Source organism: Haliotis cracherodii, unplaced genomic scaffold (genome assembly GCF_022045235.1).
Source record: "Haliotis cracherodii isolate W230 unplaced genomic scaffold, xgHalCrac1.p SCAF_2, whole genome shotgun sequence".
In the NCBI taxonomy this organism is placed as follows: domain Eukaryota; kingdom Metazoa; phylum Mollusca; class Gastropoda; order Lepetellida; family Haliotidae; genus Haliotis; species Haliotis cracherodii.
The window spans coordinates 20,867,278-20,890,132 of NW_027266275.1; the positions used below are offsets into that span (position 1 = coordinate 20,867,278).

The 22,855-nt window shown below is 44.0% G+C and overlaps 1 protein-coding gene and 3 pseudogenes across 1 annotated transcript; 1 reads left to right on the plus strand and 3 right to left on the minus strand.

Annotated features, from left to right (window-relative positions):
• Window positions 1-837: 837 nt before the first annotated feature.
• Window positions 838-21,999, minus strand: LOC139468848 (extracellular serine/threonine protein kinase FAM20C-like). Its single transcript, XM_071250983.1, has 8 exons — window positions 21,589-21,999; window positions 14,291-14,409; window positions 12,008-12,086; window positions 10,370-10,462; window positions 3,107-3,219; window positions 2,569-2,859; window positions 1,556-1,637; window positions 838-1,126 (listed from the first exon to the last, which is right to left on the minus strand). The coding sequence occupies exons 1-8, from the start codon at window positions 21,957-21,959 to the stop codon at window positions 838-840; spliced, it is 1,437 nt and encodes a 478-aa protein (XP_071107084.1). The 5' UTR covers window positions 21,960-21,999.
• On the minus strand, window positions 5,619-6,438 carry LOC139468147 (uncharacterized; annotated as a pseudogene).
• LOC139468871 (uncharacterized) lies at window positions 8,715-9,679 on the minus strand (annotated as a pseudogene).
• Window positions 19,235-20,153, plus strand: LOC139468687 (uncharacterized; annotated as a pseudogene).
• Window positions 22,000-22,855: the final 856 nt, after the last annotated feature.

A 22,855-nucleotide genomic window follows, 5' to 3' on the forward strand; every position in this document is an offset into this window, starting at 1 on the left:
ATCAGAGTAAAACCCAACCATAGCCCAGAGCAACTCCCTCAATAAATGTCAATACAATGACATCTCGAGAACATAGATATCATGACATAGATACTCGAAGATTTTGTCTCTACACCATTGCAAGAGAACAGTTTCTTTTAACCATAGATTTCTGAGGATCCACTGGACACCACAAACACAGACACAGAGAGACGCCAAACGGCCACAACCATTTGTTGATTGAACAACTGAGACCGCGAGAGTCCGTTGCACATATGAACACATACGTAGATACGTCGTTGTTCACGAAGTCACAGAAGTCAGGTTTTTTTAAGATCAAAGAATGGCTGCCGAAGTCCTTTGGATTTTGAAAGAAAGAGTGACAGTCCTTCTACACGAAGAAGGATTTTACTGTATCTTCTGCGAACTAGCGGCTCATCTCCATGAGTCAACGTTTTTCTTCATTGAGATCAGCGCTTGATTCGTAGTTCTGACTCATTTAAGATAATAATATGATATTAATATCATCTTACTAGACTTTCATAGTTTACACTGTAAAAGAAAGCATAACACGAGTTGAACACTTGACTGGACTGAATTAAAATGATCCCTTGATCAATGGTTTATATCCAATTTGAAATGAATTGTCCCAAAGTTGAAGAGGTGGCCATTGTCCATGATTAATGCATAGGTCAGTTGCCTGGTCACACGAAGCATGTCCTCAGCTCTAATGACCAAATAGTGATCCTGAAGGTGTTTGGTCTGATATGTTTGTCTAGAATGCTTAGAAACCATTTTGATACACCTTGCTCAAGGGAACATCATCTTTGAACCTTTTTGATAATTCGTTCATCCACATTAGAAAAAGTCATCGACGATGACGGACTTATACGGTTGACCACGTCGGTTGACACAGTCCATGACCATTTGAAGGACCTTCATGACCCTTCTGTCCAGCGAGTCCAGGAAGGGGTCAAGGAGAACGGGGCTGATCATGTCTACTGCTAGCACTCGCCTCATCACTGTGCTCAGACTCTCGGGGCCCCGGTACAGCTTCACTAGTTTAATGAAGGTGGAATGGCGGATCAAACAGCACTGGCTGATGGGAGCTAGGATGGACATCTCATCGTGCTTCGTCTTCCCGAACCTGGAGTGGAGTATGGAGTGATTGCTGAATATATTTTGTTTGTTTGCCGCACTCAGCAATATTCCAGCTGTATGACGGCGGTCGGAAAATAATCGAGTCTGGACCAGATAATCCAGTGATTGACATCATGAGCATCGATCTACACAACTGGAATACGATGACATGCAACAACCAAGTCAGCAACCTGACCACCCAATCCCGTTAGTCGCCTCTTACGACAATCATAGCCGCTTTTAACGTCAAGCATGGGTTGCTGAAGACCTCTTCTACCCCGGATCTTCACCGGTCCCATGTCACAAAGAAAAGCCATATTTACCACATCATTCATGTGTTTCTAGGAGTGCGTAATATAGACAATATTCTGTTAAAAACAACAAACGTTTTCTCCTCCAGAAGTGATAGCAAAGTTTCATTCTTATTTCTACTTACGATTTCCCATTGTCAAGGTGCACGGGGAAAGTCTCATTGCCGAAGTCCAGAAACGTCTCATAATGATGCCTGTCCATGTTGCCTGGTAACCATTTAAAAAACATTATCATTTCTGTGTCCTTTACCTCGCACCAGTAATTTGCCATCCGAGCAAAGCCCACAATAAAGTAATTATTCTGGTGCGAGTTGCCCATGGATGGCGATATAGAAAATTATTAATACAACCAGCACACAGTAGCTCATTTAACAGCAGTCCACAATAAGGATTGGGTTTAATGTACATTCTAACCATAGTAAAGAAAGACAAATCTTTATGTCCGTGATTTATATATAACTAATCAAACACGCGGTTGATAACTTGGGCCCCAGACGTCCAAGGCGCCGCAATACGCTGTGCAGAGTTGCGTCCCATGGGTATCGCAAGAACCTATGATCATGGTTTCACCAACGTGGTAAATGTGACTTGCATCACGTGGGGCTTTCCTCCCACACCAAGCGGATATAAATGAAATTTTGTTCACAGTGGCGAACTCGGGTACTCGGATCGGCTGGGTCCTGAGTAAGAACCGGGTACTCACAGGACTACCCGGACCCGTGGTTAGTCACGTGATATATTGTTTAATGACAAAAGCTCACGATAGCTCAGTGGTTACACTACAAGTCGCTAATTTTCGCATTTCTTTCTGACGATGCAAACATTCCTTTTGACTTGTATATGTTTGAGTAAAGATAAAGCTTCAGTTAACTTTAGTGAACGCATGATCTGATTGTTTGACACATGTATCTAAATAGTCTTAGCCAGGGCTGCGGTAAAACAATTACCAATCAGACATTTTGTTCCCAACTCTTGAGACGTGCAGTGGGTCCCCGGGTAGGGTCGGGTAATAGGGGGTCGGGTACGTGGGTAGTAAATTTGGACTCGTCCCAGCCCTAGGCGAAAACTTCACTCAAATCCATTATATTTTACAGAATTTGACTTCAAGTGAGTGTAAGATTGGACATGTTCACTATACCTGTCAGAAAGTCAAACACTGTTATATCCATGAGATCCAGGAGCCGACGACCAGAGTTGTATGGAGGGCGACTCCTCACCTTGTCGCACAAATCATCGTAAACTTCCCAGTATGCTTTGCGGTATTTGCTGTACGTCCCAATCCATGGGTTCTGCCATATTTGTCTTGGTGCTATTTTTTCTGGCGGAAGGAATGTTGCGAGCGACGCCTCCGAGGTGTCAGGGTTGCCGCAGATGGCGTGGGTCGAGTCACAGTAGAAGATACACGAGCCGTGGAAACACACGTTGCCCGCTGAAACAGAGCCATTGGTGAAGTCACATCTCACATCAGGAACATCTTTCTTGGGAACTATTAAAGAATTAAAGACGTTAGGTAGTAGTACACCAGATAGTGTCGCGTGACAGAGTATGTTGTCCGATGTGATGGTCACGTGAACTCGTCAGTCTGGCATGGGCTCCTTCCAAGGCTGGCGAGGGTGAGTTATGGGCCTGAGTGGCATTATTCCAACAAACTGATTACCGTATTACAAGAATCTCACCTGGGGAATAGAAGAAGGTCGTGACCAGTTTGTGGTCAGCGAAGCGTTTGATGTCGTGGGTCATGTTGATCTTGCGACCGGCCGTCGGGGGCACTCGGTGAAAACCTAGCAGCCTGAAGCGACACAATCACATTTTAAATGAGCCACTTCGATATCAAGTTCATGCACCTGTAGAAAGAGGGTCACAACTTTTCTCGTGTATTTCAGTCAGTTGATTTATGTGTCACGTGGTTTTGGTTAACATTCTTTCACATCCATCAGTCTGGTTAATGTATTTTATTTTATGCTATACCTGTTTCTTGTGTCAAAGGACAAACAATTTATCTTGTCAACATTTGCTTTGGGCGATATACGTTATGTCAACAATATTATTAACATTTTTCTGCCTTCCATGTATCCAGTAGGCGATTATTGCTGTTGGTATACAATTGTGGAATGCCTTATTTATGATTAACCCGCGAAGATCCGGGTCAGAAAAGGTCTTCAGCAACCCCTGCTTGCCGTAAAAGGCGACTATACTTGTCGTAAAAGGCGACGAACGGAGTCGGGTGGTCAGGCTCGCTGACTTGGTTGTTGCATGTCATCGATCCCAATTGCGTGGATCAATGCTCATGATGTCACTGGGTTGTCTGGTCCAGACTCGATTATTTACAGACCGCCGTCATATAGTGTGTGTGTGTGTGCTTGTACTAGTCCGGACTGATGCCGACTTATAGTGGTAACCCACTGAGATACCATGCCGCAGTTTAACATGAATACCCCTATCAGACACACTATACTGACTCCGAACCGACCAGTCCTTGTTTTAGCCCCTTAATGCCGAAAGCCAGACAGGGTAAGAACAAGTACCATCTTTTAAGTGTGAATGAAAGAATACAAAAGATAACACGATGCTTCAATGGCAAAAAACGGGCGCAGCTTTATTACATAACAATACAGGCGGAAGTCGCGACAAGCAGTGTTACACAGTACACAGAAATGCAGTTACATTGCTTGCGTCCGAGGTTTAGCTGGGTACACATCGTGACGCAATGGAGTAACTACCAAATCATGACCAAATGGGCCGGAACATACACATCATGACTAAATGGGCCGGAACATACACATCATGACCAAATGGGCCGGAACATACACATCATGACCAAATGGGCCGGAATAGAGATGACAGTTCAGTTCATCCTCCGTGGCTAAACACAACGTGAGGCATGAGCTGCAGTCCATCCTGTGTCATTACATACACTGTCATCCTCTGTGGTTTGGGTACACTACATGAGGTGCAGTTAGCAAGTTGAGGCTGAACTTACTTACAGTTAATGAGTGTTAATGAGAAAATTGAGTTGCCTGCCACGACCTCAGCCGACTATTGCTGCACCAAGTTATATACATGTAGTATGCTGGTGAGAGGCACTGAAACACGAAGAAAATTAGAGCAAGAAACACATTCTTATGCATTAATTCGATTATTGGTTTATATTGCTAATGAACAGATATGCATACTCATTGTGCGAGAAGTATGATGCAAGAAGTATTGATTTACCAAACTTGGTCCTGATGAAAAACATGTTTACATTACAATATTAACATCCAAACCCATGAAAAAAGAAAGCAAAATTGGGCTGGGAGGGAAGGGGTAAATAATATGTTGACTATGAGATTCACGTTTGGCTGCTTGCTGGTGTACGCAGAAAGAGGCTTGCTGTAGTCACCTGCGTCACGTGATCGGTTTACGATTACCAACACACTGGTGTAAGGGAGGCAAATCCACTGAACTGTGGTAGGGTGCCTAACCTCCCACTTAAACAAATTTGTTTCATACTGGCTTTCACAAATTAGATTGTGTGAATGAAAAAATACAAAAGATAACACGATGCTTCAGTGGCAAAAAACGGGCGCAGCTTTATTACATAACAATACAGCCGGAAGTCGCGACAAGCAGTGTTACACAGTACACAGCAATGCAGTTACATTGCTTGCGTCCGAGGTTTAGATGGGTACACATCGTGACGCAATGGAGTAACTACCAAATCATGACCAAATGGGCCGGAACATACACATCATGACCAAATGGGCCGGAACATACACATCATGACCAAATGGGCCGGAATATACACATCATGACCAAATGGACCGGAATATACACATGACCAAATGGGCCGGAATATACACATCATGACCAAATGGGCCGGAATATACACATCATGACCAAATGGACCGGAATATACACATGACCAAATTGGCCGTAATAGAGGTGACAGTTCAGTTCATTCTCCGTGGCTAAACACAACGTGAGGCATGAGCTGCAGTCCATCCTGTGTCATTACATACACTGTCATCCTCTGTGGTTTGGGTACACTACATGAGGTGCAGTTAGCAAGTTGAGGCTGAACTTACTTACAGTTAATGAGTGTTAATGAGAAAACTGAGTTGCCTGCCAAGACCTCTGTCACTGAGCTTGGTTTATAGCAAGCTCATTCCCCCGAGGATCAAGCATAAGAACTGAATACGAGCGACATTAGTTTTGAAATGAACGCCTGGACGAGGACAAACCAGCAAATAACTCACGACCCCCCTGCAAGGAGTTCACGAAAATGTCATTGCCAATGTCCGACAGGTGGACACCTTCCTGTCTGAACAAACCCCTGTCTACTATGTTAATTTCATTGTGTCCGAGAACGCGGCCTCCAAGGTCTAGTATACCTTTCCTACCAAATCTATTAAATCTCTTCCTCTTGCAATCCATTACTCTGCCGTCTGGTATACCCCGCTATGTGACCCTCTGCAGAACATCTGACCATATGACTTGTGTGAAGGGCATCATGTGATGAATTTTTGTAAGATCCCGAATCACCGTTTGTAATAATACTGTGGTTGGCTTGCCCCAAGGTCGTTACCTCCCAAATGAAGGAGGAGCCATGCTGGTGGAGGACTGCACCTTAGTTTTTGCAATAGAAATGGCAATAATGATTTCCACTTCATTCCCCTACTCCTGTACCATGTTAAGCTGAGTCCATACTTCTGCAGACCCAGGTCCAATCCCACTGGCCTTGCAACTGCTCTCCGGTGAGCCCAGTAGATAAGGCTGGAGCCAACAAGCCATATTTCTGTCAAAAATGAGTTGTTAAACATATTGATACGAATGTACTTACCGTATGCAGCAGACTTCCATCTGCCCCATGTGCAAAGTAGCTCATGTGGTATTCCCTGTGTTGCTGCATATGTGGCGGCTCCAATCCTGAATGAGTGTGTGTTGTTGTTTTGTGTGTGAAAGTTGAGGAACTGTAAGGCTTTCCGGAGTACTGCGGAGAACTGATATCTGGTGATGGCTTTACCATTCAAATGGATGAAGAACTGGCCTGGTTGGGCTAAGCGTAAAGACGGATATGCACTTAATGACCTGACTGGGCAAATTGTAGGATCAGACTTAGCAGGGATTATCAGAGTTGTGCCTTTGCCCTGTTGATCATTCTTCGAAAAGCAAATCTTAATGTGCACTGCCTGTGCAATGATACCGACATCTGCCAATTTGAGTGCTCTGTCTTGGTTCATCTTGGTCACAAGTGCTATCTCACCAATCACTAGGAATGCAAAAAATGCCAAGTTAAACATGGCAGTAAATAAACAAGCTTCGTAACCTGATGTACAAATAGCCTGGAGCTAGGGCACTAGGCAGCCTCTTCAACATGTCAATTGTCATTGGGTGTCTTGTATCAGGCGTCAACACCAGAGCTGCTGTATTTCTGTATCCCTGAATGCATTTGCAAACTAAAAAGTTTTCAGTAGGGTCGGACCAGCAATTAATTTTGTGATGTCTGCCAAGAGCTGAGAGGAGTTGAGCTATAGTTGAGCTTGCAAAGGCCTTCCTAGACATACTGGCTATGTAACATAAAATATCATCTACCGGCACAGGCCAAATCTTAGGCATTTTATGATTATGACGAAATTTGTCAAATGACCTTAATGCAGCTGCATAGGTGTGTTGAGCATTGCTCGACACTGATGCTTTAATTAAAGCAAAGGCCTCGGATTTGAGATAAGCCACAGATTCTTGGGTACTGGTGTCGGTTTGGGTCTGGCTTCTGGTTTTAGCTGACGAAACTTCTGAAGATCAAAACGAGATAAGGAATCTGCAATGCTGTTTTTAAAACCAGGAATATACTGACCTTTGACTAACAAATTTATGTTGAGACAATGAAGTACAAACTGCCTCACAAACTGCATAGTGTTCTTACATTTATTTGACTGCTTGTTCAGTATGGAAACAACTGCTTGGTTATCACTATTTATTATTAACTTTTGGCCCCTGAGGGCATCAGCCCAAATGTTAACCACAACATAGACTGGGAAGAATTCCAGCAGTGTGATGTTTCATGTAAGGCCTAAAGTCCTCCAATGTCCTGGCCATGAACCGTTGGTCCAGCGTCCATGAAAGTACGCACCAAACCCACATGACTCTCCTGATGCACTGTCTGTGTAGAGGTGTAATGCTTCATGGGTAATCGAGCATTGATCAAGGAATAATGACGTTCCATTATGATTGTCCAGGAATGAAAGCCACATCTGAAAATCATCTTTCATATTCCTTGTAACCCTAACCTTATGATGGGGCTTCTTAATACCACAAATCGAATCAATGGATCTCCGTAGGAAGGCCCTGCCGATGGGAATGGCCCTACCTATGTAATTTAGTGAACCAATGAGACTTTCGACTTGCTGTTCGGTTGCTTTGGATTTTGACATGACAAACCTGAGTTTATCCTTAGCATCCTGTAGTTTGTCTGCTGGTATGGTTAACTCCATTCTGACTGTGTCTAGCTGAATTCCAAGGAAGCTGATTAATGTTGTTGGTGTTACTGTTTTATGACTGGCTATAGGTATTCTGAGTTCGTCGCAAGTTGCTCATAATGTTGACAGGACTAACTGACATTCAGACTTATCTCTTCCAGATCCTCCTCATAGGTAGTCGTCCAAGTAATGCATTAACTCACCTTGAGAATTTAACTTTGTTTGAACTATCCACTGGATGAAGGTGCAAAAAATTTCAAATATTCAGCAGCTTATACTGCACCCAAATGGTAATGCCTTGTCGACATAATATTTATGTAAAAATCTTATTCCTAGTAAGTGAAAATCATGAGGATGCACTATGCATAACCGGAAAGCGCTTTTGATGTCGGCCTTTGCTTAGTATGTCCCCGGACCAAGCTGCTGAATCATCAAAATTGCATCGTCAATGGATGAATAGGTTACAGAACAAAGGCTAGGGCTGATGAAATCATTTACCGACATACCATCTGGATACGATAAGTGGTGGATGATGCGGTACCCACTACTTCTTTCTTTGGAACAATTCCAATAGGAGAGCTCCTCAGGTTTGGTAAAGGTGGGTTATGATATGGACCGGCCATTCGGCCTAATTGTACTTCATTGGAAAGTTTCCCAAGTATGATTTGTTCCATATTGGGATCTTGAGCTGATTTTAGGTTATTACAAACTAAACTGGCCTCTCTGGGGCCTGTGTAATGTAAATGAAATCCTTCGGTGAAACCGTAACGAAGAACACCGGCATCACTTAACAATGGGTAGGACTCCAGGTATACTAACATCTTATCTACTTTGATAGGTGTGTGGCCCAATGCTTGCACGTTTTGAGAGGTTTCTGTGGCGAAACTGAAATGAATTCATCTCTGGGGCTGGTTGATTTCCTGTAACTGATTGGTTTAATCGGCACTTAGGGAATGGGTGGCTCCCACCACACTGATAACAAACATGAGGGAAACGGCAATGTTGCCTGCGACAAAATTTACCAGGGTCATTGAAATCCCAGCAAAAATCAACTTTTACGGTGTTTGCAGTTGGAGATTGTGAAGGCTGCTTGAAAGTGGTGAAACTGCGGTTCACAGGTTGAGGAGTGACATTCATGATTAGCATCCACAATTCCGCGTTGATTGTGCCCCATGCCTTGTCTGTGGATCTACTCATGCGCAACCTAAACTGCTTATCATAGTTTTGCCAACCCTGGCCCCTGCTGGCAGCCAATCTAATTGTGTGCAAATATTTAAGGATTTGCTGGTGGCTTTCGGGGAATTTCTCAAGGTATATGCTGACAAATAGGATAAAGGCTGTTGTCCACTCTTCCACTGACTGTATGTCCTTCGACTGGCGTGACATTTCCAGTTGACCCATTGTGTTTACTCTGATAGTGCTATCCATACTTTGCTTATTATCCAATCCCTTTATGAGGGTAGACAGATCTACATATTCCCCATTGTGTATTTTATCCCTTATTGGTTGGGGTATGAAAGAACCAACATTGTCAGTTTACAAAGCAACCATTTTGTCACCACTGCTTGCAATCTTAGCATTAGGCATGTTAAGCATATCGTTGTCAATGGCAACAGATTCGAGAGCATGTGTGTTGTGATTTATTGACTGTACAAGTGGGATAGTTGGGGTATCTAAGCCTATCACTACATGAGACCGTGCATCATTATTGAAAACATGAGGTAATACATCACCTGATCCATTCCTCGCGTCGACGGGCTGCGATGACCAGGGGACGGTAGTTGACGCCATGTTGTCTGCATCGCCGCCTGAAAACTTCGATTCGTTGATTTGTTGACTCGAACCGATTTCCGCGACGATCTCAGGTCACTGGGTGCTTGGATCTTCCGCTTCTTCGATCTGCGACCTCACATCGTTCAAGCCCTACTTGCTGGTGTACCAGAAAGAGGCTTGCTGCAGTCACGTGCGTCACGTGATCGGTTTACGATTACCAACACACTGGTGTAAGGGAGGCAAATCCACTGAACTGTGGTAGGGTGTTTCATACTGGCTTTCACAAATTAGATTAACGTCTTTTGGTATGACGCGGCCGGGGATCGAACCCCGGACCTTCCGCTCTCCGGGCGGACGCTCTACCACTAGACCACGGATGCAGTTGTACAAGTAGTAGTGGTAGTAGAAGTGACTTAAAGTAACTTATATGTTGTATAGCTTTTCTGAAGAAGTAAAATTCAATGGAACTGTAAGAGGCTTGTGGACTTGTGACTTTCCACTGACTTGTTGATAAACGACATAAATGTCACCTGACAAAACCAATCACCTTGGCGAACACTGCTTGTAACAAATTACAATTTTCATCAAATACCGAACTGGTCACGTGTTAAGTCTGGACCATTATGCTGTCACTACAAAATGAACTATTAGTTCACTCAGAGTTTATGAGTTTATGATGGCAATCTGTCAATCACGTTGTGGACACACCTGTCTAAATTGAAGGCAGCTATCTCAGCGTTATGGCGCTCAAAGTCCAGAAAGTAAAAATGGTCCGGAGGCGTCTCATATGTCCGTGGAAACCTGCATGGGACAAAAGTCAGATGTTAGTTCAGCTATAGGGTCTTGGACACGAGTCTGTCCATTTGTGTTGAACACACGTCACACCGATTGTCCTGATTTTGTCCTGTGTCCAGCCCATGGGTCGGTCACAAATCGGGCGAATGTTCAGCCAGCAGTGAAACTGAGGTTAAATGGGTTTAACGTCGTGTCCAACATCATTGCACTTATATAGCGACGTACATGCACGTGCGTGTGTGTACGGTTGCTTGTAACAGTCCGGACTAATGCCGATTTTTAGTGCTAGCTCACTGAGATATCATGCCGCTGTTCAACATGAATACCCCACTCAGATACAGTATATTTCACATGAAAACCCCACTCAGACAAAGTATTCTGACTCCCAGTCGACCAGTCCTTGTTTTATCCCCTTAATGCCGAGCGCTAGACAGGGTAATAACAAGTGCCATCTTTTAACGTCTTTTGGTATGACGCGGCCGGGGCTCGAACCCCGGACATTCCCTCTCCGGGCGGACGCTCTATCACTAGGCCACGGAGGCGGTCCTCAGCCAGCAGTGAATACCCGGGGCACCTTGGCTTGTGTATACTTCCCAGGGAGCTGAATTTAAAATGAGAGCATTGACCAGGGTAATAATATAATGTAGCGCTGTGAGCACGGCGCATTACAGTAGTAGTAGTAGTAGTAGTAGTAGTAGTAGTAGTAGTAGTAGTAGTAGTAGTAGTAGTAGTAGTAGTAGTTCACCTCTGTGTAGACAGTTAGAGGTGTCCGACTCATGGGTGATTGTCAGAATATTGAAAGTACCGTAGCGATATATATATATTACGAAACTTATTCTGAACCCTTCATGCAAAAGAAAGTATACACTTCCAAATTGGGTTTGACCAAAAAGTTACAAACGCCGATACAATGCGAACGTAAGGTCCAAATCACACCTATGTACCCGTTTCAAATACATCGCCATCGAATTCCCATTTCTTATTTGTTTCATTTTTAACCACCACAAAACATGGGCGTATACTTTCTTTTACCCGGCGGTTTCTAAGATGAGATAGCATCCCTGGTCCTGACAAAGTCCTTTTCAGCACTTCAGTCGTAAATCGCCACTCGTAAGAGGCGTGATCAAGATCGCTGACTTTAATGCATGTCATCGTATCCCAATTGCGTAGATTAGTTACTGACCGCCGTCATATAGCTGGAATATTGCTGATTGCGGCTTAAAACAACAAACAATCATCAAACTGTAAATGAGGTGGATGAGTTTGATTAAGTCTTCAGAACAAACAATAACAAGTATGTGAGGACTTTATATATGAGGAAGAGTGTTTCAGATAGTGAAAATCCTATAAGGCGATTATTTAGCTAGACATTTTCCAAGCAACTTCTTATTTCAAACAACCCAGTCACTGTTCACAAAATTTGGAGGTTTTATCGACAAATTAGTCTTATCCATAGAGAGAGGTGTCGTACAATATCTGTCCACGCCGCGCACACGCCCTCACTAATGGGATTTAATGGCGCTTCTATAAATGTCTCTCTCCTTACTATACCTTCTCGGTTTTAATAACGCCTGTCCCTTGTTAGAGTAGGTCGTGATAAGCTTCAGCTGGGAGCCACCGTGCATTTCCTCTGTGGACGAGAAATCCATAATACATACCGTATTTCCTCTATAAGACGCTCGGCCTCTAATAGACGCCGGCCTCTTATAAAAGTCGGGTCAATTCTTCAGTGCAAAAAATAGAAGTCGGGCCTCTAATAGACGCCGGGTCGATCAATTGATACAATTAATTATCCCCTTTTGGGACCTAAATTACATAATTTCGTGACGATTCGGGACATTCGTGGTCATAGTGAAATGGGGGTATTAATAGAAGCCGGGCCTCCAATAGACGCCGGGCCTCTAATTGACGCCGGGTCAAAGGCTTGTCCGAAATAGATAGAAGCCCGGGCGTCTGTACGGTACACTGTATGAAATACCAATGTACTAGAAATAATATCAATATGTATTGTTTACACTAACGTACATGGAAGGTTTCATCTCAGTCATATGGACTGTGATTAAGTGAGTGAGTGAGTGAGTATGGTTTTACGCCGCTTTTAGCAATATTCCAGCAATATCACGGCGGGGGACACCAGAAATAGGCTTCACACATTGTACCCATGTCGGGTCTTTGGCGTGACGAGCGAACGCTTTAACTACTAGGCTACCAGACCGCCCCGGACTGTGATTGAATGACTGCCTATGGAGATTTCTCCGTCTTGTACGATGATCTCGTTATCTATTGCTACAAGTAATTATCCAAAGAGATAAGGACGTGCCTTGTTTCACACTGGCCCAGACTGAACAGGCTAGTCGAAGAAGCAATGGGTGTACCCACGAGGCGCCGTTTTATATTCATTCCATATTTTAAGTTGTTCATTATTGATGTTATTATATCAGTAACTGTTATTGCCGGGTAATTTCGAGTTGTTATTAATATTAATTAACAATAAATGTCACAAATATTTGTTTATTTAACAAACCCGATTATATTTTATATGGATAAAATTGGTGACTTAAATACATGTAATTTGCGATCTCTAAAATGCAATGGCTTCCATATTTTGTATTCGAATTTGTGCTGCCACGAATCAATATTGATTATTTAATAATCCCCGAAATGGAATCATCCTTCCCTCGACAGTGTATCTGCCCTCTCTTGTTGGGACTCCTGGGAAATGAAACTGCCGGGCAAAAGAAAGTATACACCCATGTTTAATGATTGTATACAATGATACAAATCAGCGGTAATTATTCGATGGTGATGTGTTTGCTACTGGTATCTTAATTGCATTTTGGACCTTAAGTTTGCAGTGTTTCGGCGACTGTTTTCAGTCTAGTAACGTTTGTTATTTTTCGTCAAATCCAATCTTTAAGTGTATCCTTTCTTTTCTTCGACACTGTATGTGGAATTTAATATATATTTCCCCAAATAAAACCATCTTTTCCTCGACAGTGTGGCTGCGTTAAGTTGAACCTAGGTTGTCGTTGGACAGAATTTCCGGAAATGGAATAGAATTCACCGAGAAAGAAAGTTTGAGCGTCGATCGTACTTCAAGGATGGTCAACAAAAAGATCAACCTCGGAAAGATGGATGTATACTGTCCAGTTTTGCCAGGCCATCGTCCAAGTGCTCTCAGTTGGTTCATGTTGGAGCAGTCTAGTGCTCTTAATTCACGCTATTCAACACTTTTCCCTGCCTGGTCAACAAATGTTACCTCACTGTCCCTGCACAACATGCTCATCGATCCACGCAATTGGGATCGATGACATGCATCGACCAAGTCAGCAAACCTGACCACCCGATCCCGTTAGTAGCCTCTTACAACAAGCATAGTCGGCTTTTACGGCAAGCATGGATTGCTGAAGACCTATTCTACAATGTACCTGGGTGTCCAGTACAGCTGTATCGGGTGTTTCATACTCATTTTAAATATGGTATGAAGTACCACTTTAAAACTAACGCCACCTCGATAGCAACCATGTCGCGACCGGATCGCGATCCACATCTTGTAAGATCGCGATACGAAGGTGCGACTAGATTCGTAGGGATGCTATTTTGTAAGCGCATTTTATAAGTGTAAACCTCAAATTGGTTTGTACGTGTTTCCATACGACAGTGTCCAATATGTAATCTGTATTCGTATCAGTCGTCAGTCTCCAACTATTTTTCCATACCTATCAACGTGCCAAACTTTGATTGCACGCATGTTGACACTCGATAGTCAGATCCATGTACGTGTTAGCTATGTCCGACAGTGTGAAGTTTAATCAACGACATCAGAGTACTTACTAACATCGACGACGGGGAGCGTGGCGAGGTCCTTGAGCAGGTCGTCAATGTAGTCGTCGTCCTGGCTGTAGAGACCGTACTGGTGTATCCCCATGTGGAAGCGCTCCCAGTTCGTCACTCTGGAGGGGGGAAACAACGTTTTATAATAAAGAGCATTTAGCGAGTGAGTGAGTAAGTTGAGCTATATTGGGTTTGGTGCTGCGTTATCTTTAATAATGTTTATTTGGTCGGCAACCCCCATGTACGAGCAGTGATATACCAAGGATCATAATCTGTGAGAATCCAGAATTCAAACCCGTGATCGAAGGATCCTGGCACATCTAAGAGACGCAACTCTGCACCTTAGACTTAGTGCCATCCCTGCCTCCAACGCCTCTCTGAACATTTTTTCAATTCATAATCGGAGCCAATCTAGGATTCGAACCCACGACCAGTAGGATCCTGTTAAAGCTAAGGGAAGCAGCTTCATGATTTATGAACCAATTTTAGTTCTTTATCATGCACCTATTATAGAATAAAATATAATAAAGGTAAATCATCTTCATTTATCAATAGTTAAATTATTACATTTATTCGTGTTTGACGAGCATGGGGTCGGTTATCACTTAAAAAGTTAATGGCATTCATACGTGTTTTCATGGGCATGCAAAATAATGTATCGAGTCAATGGTGATACAAAAATCTTCTATCTGTCAATCGAGTCCATGTTAATGTAAGATGATCAATAGCATCTGCCACTCAAGTCAATGAAAATGAAAAATCATGCCACGCGAATCTGCCAATGATTATTCAAATAAATAAAAGCGACAAAGTCCTTTCCATATTCATAAGTAATATTCTTTGTACGATTCCGACCATACCATTAGCAGGTGTTTATGAATCACTATCAAATACCGATGATACCAGGTGAACATCTAACCCATCACAAACACATGCAAAGGAAAGCCAATTGTTTATCTGAAGATCCTGTCCCACCGGGGCACCCACCACAAACACAGACACTGATTATTCAAAGGAAGTAATTGAATCTGCCACTAGATTAAATGATTATGCAACATATTTCCACGAATCTGCCACTCGAGCCAACAACTGTACAAAAGAATCAATCGAAATTTGCTTTATAGAGTCAATGAAAACGCAAAAAAGTACCACTGCTACTAAATCTGCTACTCGAGTAATTGATAAACGAAATATAATGAATCGTATCTGCTACTCAAGTAACTGAAAAATGAAATACAATGCATTGTATCTGCTACTCGAGTAATTGAAAAATGGAATACATTGCATCGTATCTGCTACTCGAGAAATTGAAAAATGATATAAAACGCATCGTATCAGCTACTCGATAAAGAAAATTGAAAAAAAAATGCATCAAATCTGCTTCTCGAGTAATTGAAAAAAAAAAAAAAAAAATGCATCGTATCAGCTACTCGAGAAAGAAAAATGATATACAACCCATAGAATCAGCTACTCTAGTAATTGAAAAATGAAATACAATGCATCCAATTTATTACTCGAGTAACTGAAAAACGAAATACAGCGCATCGAATCTGCCAACAAGAAGTGCAGCGCTAGCTATGCATACTTATGAACAGAATTTCACATCGCACCTGAACTGCCTCATCACACAGTTTTGTCAGGTAACGTGTCAAGATGTGGCAACTGATGTTACAATAGTGTTTTGTAATACCACAAATCAGTAATCATACAACTGTTCTTTGTCTCAGCCATTCTTGATGCGATGATAATGATGATTTTCCTCTTTCAACACGCAGCGGGCTGATTTGTCCGTTCAGGCGCCTGGCCTGCAACTCGGTTTTCCAAAACGATCCGACCCTTTTGTTTCTTTTCCATAGGAAATGTTTTTTTCCATGGGAGAGAAAGCACAACTCGGCTCGGGTGCTGTCTTCTGATTGGTCAGTGCTGTCTTCTGATTGGTTGACAACCCAAGCCTCTGATTGGTCAGGTTTCGATCCTGTTTTGGGGAAGGGTTGTCTATTAATCAGACGTTCAGTCAATCTTATAGCGCAGACGTTCATCAGACACTCATCGCCATCATGACGGACAAGCAGAGTACACCCTATCGTTTGGAGAGGAAAGACACGACACGCTCCAGGCGGTTAAGAACTGCTAACCATACGTATCGTTTGACCTTCAACCCAGACTACTTGGAAACCGTACCACCGTTCCAATAGAACTACGTCTTTATTTGACAGGCTGATCAATGACTTTTATCAACAGATGTCAGGCCAGAAGGGAGATCGTATTGGCATGCCTGAAGGTCCCTGTCGGGGCCGGGATGACCTAGCATGCGTGGGACGCACCTTTGCCCACCTGAATTATCAACTGAAAGTCTACAGTCAAGAGGTGGACCAGAGACTGATGTACAAGTGTGATGAGGCTCCACCCAACGCCACCGTGCTGCATTTATTCCATCATGATCACCACTACGATGTGATCACTTCCATGCTAACCTTTTATGCGTCCAGTGGCATACCCAAAAAGTTCAAGAAGGAACCTTGTTTGACTTGTAATACAAACTCTTAGCCTACTGCCAGAGTGATGTCGATATTTTGAGACAGGGATGCGCTGACTTCCGGCAGAACGTCATCAGGACAGTTCGCATGGGTCCCTTTGTAGAGGTGATGACAGCCGCTGCGTTCACAATGAAATCCTTCCGAAAACACGATCTTAAACCTGATACCATCGCCACCTCAAGGCTACCAACCCAAGAAAAACTATTCCCAGGCCTGTATGAACTGGTTAAATTATCTCATGGAGAACGACCCCGATCTGCACCTCCAGCACGCCAGGAATGGTGGTGAAAAAGAGTTCACGTGTGGAGAGGGTAGATGATTACAGTGTGGATGGCTACGATCCAGCGACAGGCACCATCTACGAATTCATGGGGTGTTTCTGGCATGGGTGTCAGGCATGTCACAAGACCAAACGTGGAGAACCTCATCCCGTCCTGGGATGACATCCGCTACCGTCTGAGTCTCTTGAACCAACACCCTGAGGTGAAACTGGTCGTCACCCTGTGGGAATGTGAGTTTAAAAAAATACAACATGAGGACTCCGCTTTGCGTGCTTTCTTGCAGGGACCCCACTGTATCAACGTACCTGGTCCGCTCAACCCTCGCGAATCCTTCTAAGCCCAAGAAGGTGAAACCATCAAATATATCGATATCTGTTCACTTAATCCTTAAATTTGCAAGGATGGAGGGTTTCCCACAGGACACCCAACCCTTCTCCATCAACCGCCTGTGGACACGCTGTTTGAGCTGAAAGGACTTTCCAATGTCGTGTCCTAACCCCGAAACTACTCTACCATCCGATACTATCCTACAGATCGGGTGGTAAACTGCTCTGTCCTTTGTGACGCACGTGTGCCGATACCCGGTCAAACTCACCCTGCAAGCACACGGACGAAGAGAGGTCTTGGATGGGCACGTACGCCACCGTAGAACTCCATGAAGCTGTGAAGAAGTATGGTTACAAGGTGCTTCAGATCTTCGACATTTGGCATTTCAACACCTTTGCACAGTATGACCCCGACACCCAGCAAGAAGGACTCTTTGACACTTATATCGATCGTCATTTCAAGGAGAAGCTTGAAGCCAGCGGATACCCGAGAGATGTACGGATCACGACGCTTAAATCCAGGAGATGTATGACAAAGAAGGCATTCGGTTGGACAAGGACGGCATCGGAAAAAAACAGGACTTCGCACGATTGCCAAGCTCTTTCTTAATTCACTCTGGGGCAAGTTCAGACAACGGTTAGACTATAGTCAGAACGTCTATATGAACGATCCCGCGCAGTACTTTGCCTTGCGGAGGGATAAACGAAATACCATGGAGAATGTCACCGTCGTCAACGAACACATGGTGGAAGTGACCTTTACCCACAAGGAAGAATTCCAAACCCCTCATTCTCATTTCAATGTTCCCATAGCTGCTTGGGTCACCGCCCAAGCGCGTCTCAACACCATCAAGACGTTTGTGTCAGGAGGCCCCCAAAACTATGGCTATGAGTTAATAAACCCCAGACCCGATGGAACGCGCACGACCTGTAAAGTGCGAGGGTTCACCTTGAATTACAGAAACCAACAACACCTCAACTTTGACACCATGAAAGGACTGATGCTGGGACAACGGCCTGGGAAGGAGGGGGAGAAAATCAGCTTGGATTCCCCTCATCAAATCATTCGTAAAGGACCTCAGCACAGGAACGCTCTTGTGACCCGACCCACCCAAAAAGACTACCGCACCATTTACGACAAGCGACGCCTCGTCTACAATGAAACCACAGGGCTTCCTGTAGACACGCTCGCCTTTGGGTACAGAGACGACTAGATCATTTTTTATGAATCGACAGGGACACCTACAGAAAAACTGGATCGAAATCTGACCAATCAGAAGCCCAGGGCAAAAGCGGCCTCTGATTGGTCGAAAGGAGGTTGTGCTTTCTCTCTCATGCTACAAGCCTGACCCTTTGGAAAAGAAACACAAGGGTCGGTCCAGTTTGGAAAAATTGAGGCTCAGACCAGGCACCGGAACGTACCAATCAGGAAGCAGGGTGTCAATGTCTTAAAACTGACAGACGCTCTCCGGTCATCACTTTTCACTGAACAGTCCAAGCAACAACATCGTCCCTCTGATTGATGTTCTTCACGTTGTGTTGGCTGTTGGCGTTTTATCTGGAACAAACATGTTTGGAGAGAGTACCATCAAGTGTTGACACACATCCGTGAAGACTTGGAAAGAAACAATGAACAGAAAATCCGGACAACATCACGTCGAATCTTATGAATGCCAAGACACGGAGCGACATGGGTGGTAAAGGGAGTGGAGATGGGAACGGTGAAATGACTGCTGAACTGTGGGGTGAAGTGTACGACGTGATGTGTGCGAAGATAAAGACCGACGACATGTATGTGTGATGTGTGACACGATACGTTCGAAGATGAGGAAACTGACTGAACCCAAGAAAGTAGCACCGAAGAAGACGATAAAGAAGACCCAGAAGAAAAAATAAGCAAACCAGCAGCTGCATCAACAACAACAGCAGGAGCAACTGCCACCACAGCAGCAGCAGCAACCACCACCACCACAACAGCACCAACCACCACCACAGCAGCAGCAGACAGCGAAACGAAAGGGACATCCTTTTTTAAACTTGCAACAGCTTCAAAAAGACGACCACGGAAGAAATTGTCTCTGAAGATCTCTCATCAAGACCAGCTGTAAGTACCATGCTATTCTTTGGGATGTGTTTGCCGTTATGATGATGAATATCGGGAATGCATGACGATGATCGTGGGTATACAGAAGGGTTCTTTTCTTGTTGATTTGACAGGACACCCATCCTTCCTTCCCCCGATGTCGGTTCAGCGCAGTCCATGTTGGAACAGTGGTGGGAACAAACCCCTCGGGAGCCAACCTTTTCGCCGAATGCGCCTGTGATGATGACGACCGGTGACGGTGATGATCATGAAACGCTCAAGCTGACAGCCCTCCCTTCCATGGATCTGGACACACCCACCCTGCTTGATGCTTCTTGGTCACCAGCATCACCGGAGGATTTTAATGTCTTCTCCTCAGGTATGCCCATGGTTTGCAACAACAACGACAACGTTGACCAGGATCCTTATGGAGAAGCTCAACTCACTTCCCTACAACGTGAATGTAGTGCCTGTCGGCACAACAATATGCTGAGATACATTAGCTGCAACAGTGGTCAAGTGATGTGTCATGTCTGTTTCAGGGAGGCCATAGACTGTACCTGTTTTACTGATGGGCCCCTAACATGGTTGGGACCTGTTTGGGACAGTATGATGGAGAACCACATCTTATGGTGACCCCATCTTCACTCCAAGAGCTTGAAGATGGAAGATGAAAAGTTTTGCGTTGTTGTTGTTGTTGGGACATGCAAAGCACACCCTACTCAGTTGTCTTTTCATATTTCCTATGTATCTGGTTGTTGTTGTTGATTGTTAAATAGTGATTGATTGAACTGACTCTTTGTGTCTTGATTGATCTCAACTCCAATAGGGTGCTGAATTGAGAGTTGAGGGTGAGTTGAGATGTCGTCTACGTTGTCTGTCTGTCTATCTGTCTGTCTGTCAAAAATAAAATACATAAAAGAAAAAGGCCATGCTTGAAAGATCAGTTGCCTTGTAAGACATGATGGAGTCCACATCGTGTTCAGACTGTGTTCAGACATTTTCTAGCAGAGATGTCTTACTTCGTCATAAAAAACATGTCCATTGTGGGATCAGGAAACAGTATGTCCATGTATGGAGCAGATGCATTGCCCCGAGGATACGCCACCCCATCGCATCGTGTTAGTGTACAGCGAATGGCAACCGCTTCATCATGAGCTGGAAGAGATGGCAGACCGCTTAGGGGTCGCTCTTGAGTTTGTGCACAGCAGATCGTGCCTTGCCTGAAAAAGGGGTGGCCCCGCATTGGCTGGTCATCGATGATTTGCTGGGCGACAATATGAAAGAAGTTGTGGGTCATTTTGCTGCAGATTGTCCAGAAACCAGGCGAAAGATAGATCATCTGAGCAAAGTGACTAACGCATGGGACATGCTGCTCCACTGTTTTTCGAATTTCCAATCGTTTCCAGTTTTTCCAGTGTTCCAGTGTTCCTACCGTTTCCTGTCGTTTCCAGTTTCCAGTTTGTTTTCCAACGGCCCTTTTCAGGGCCACCCATCTCTCCCGAAAGAACGCATTTCATCCATGGCTTTGACGACCCTCAAACCAAAACAAAGAACCCACCACCTCCTCCTCCCTCCTCCTCCTCCCCCTCCGCCGCCGCCGCCGCCACCAACCTCCCCTCCCCCACCGCCCTCCCCTCCCCCTCCGCCGCCGCCGCCCTCCCCTCCCCCTCCGCCACCGCCGCCACCTCCACCACCCCTTCTGTAGTACGTACAACTACTATCTAAAATTATTTTAAACTATTAAGTATTATTGTTTCTATCCCTACATCGTTTCAGAATTTATCATAAAACATTATACAGAAACAAGTCATTTGGTAATGTGTGCTTAACTTTTGAAATTGTCCAAATGTTATTTAGCGTTTCAATTCCTCACAATACTATGGGGCATTTCTTTAACATGGCTGATACCGACTTGATGCTTTTCATCGGTGCAGTCTCGTAGTTTGACATCACTGGTACTGCAGAGAAGACAGCTCAATGGAACCGCCTATAGTTATTTTACATGGACACATGACATATACACGAGCTTCAAATAACAAAAGGATATTGAGATTCTTCATTCACTTACCCCTTGTAGTTCTTGTAAACAGGTAGACCAAATCCTTTCCTCGTCCAGCTTTTCCGGTACATCCGCAAAAACTTAAAATATGGGACTTCATCGTGTGTAGAAAAGGGGAAGCTTTCGTTGTTTATTCTATTCAGAACACGTAGAAAATTATCCAATTGTTGGTCGGAATAATTAGATTTGAACGTCCTTGGGTTCGAACTGACATTGTTGTTTTCTTGCACATGTTTTAAAGGTTTCTCTGGATCTCGCTCGTTTGCCTTCTGTTGGGTGGCAGTGTTGGATAGTCTCAGAACAATCAAATGGTTGAGACAGAGTACAAATGTACAGATGGCACACACTATAACAGAAAGTTTCCGTCTACAACGAGGCATTGCTTGCTTCACATATCAACTTATGATGAATGGCTCTCTCCGTCTGTCTATATACCGACTCCACACCAGCAGTGGAGTACAGCTAAACTCCTCACACCACCATACTTCACACCGGACTGACAAGCACGGCGTATTCTCCGCTCAGGGTCAACCTACCAGAGTGACTCGAGTGGAGCTTCTCTACTCGCCTCAGTGGCTTGCTCTCTCTCTCATCAGGGTAACCGCTCGGCTCGCAGCGCTCCCAGAACTTCTCTGGATGTTGATCTGTGAACGAAAAATAAAAGAGCGTGTTTGAAGACTTACTAGGTCAGTAGCTATGTTTAATGTTTACAGAGTTAGGGCATTGCCTAAAAGTCGGCCGGGTCGGGCCAAAGTGTTATTGGCTAATTACTTCATTATCGGCGATCATACCTACATATTATTGATGCAACATACACACATGACATTACTAAACAATCACCAACCAAAAACGCGCACCATAATTAAGTAATTCGGAGTAAATCACTGGAAAACCAGAAACTGGAACTATGTGTTAGGGTCGCTGATCTAGGTAACATGTAAAAGAGCAATCGTTAAACGAAATAAGATTTGACACGTATCAAATACTTCTAGCTATCGTGATACGAATTTCCATCTGTCGGCATAGCGTTTATATTTATAGGATAGTACTATATCTAAGTAAATACCACTTTATAACGTCACTGTTCGTCGTATTTAAAGCAGACATGTTGGTTAAAGTAGACCTCTTCTACCTATACTCTCAACAGTCACACAAGTGTTCGGTCCGACTTGGCCCGGGCTGTCAAAATCAACTTTAAACTCACATATGTATCATCAAATGGATTCACGTCTATAGATTAGTATTATATCTACCTATATACCACTTTATAATGTCA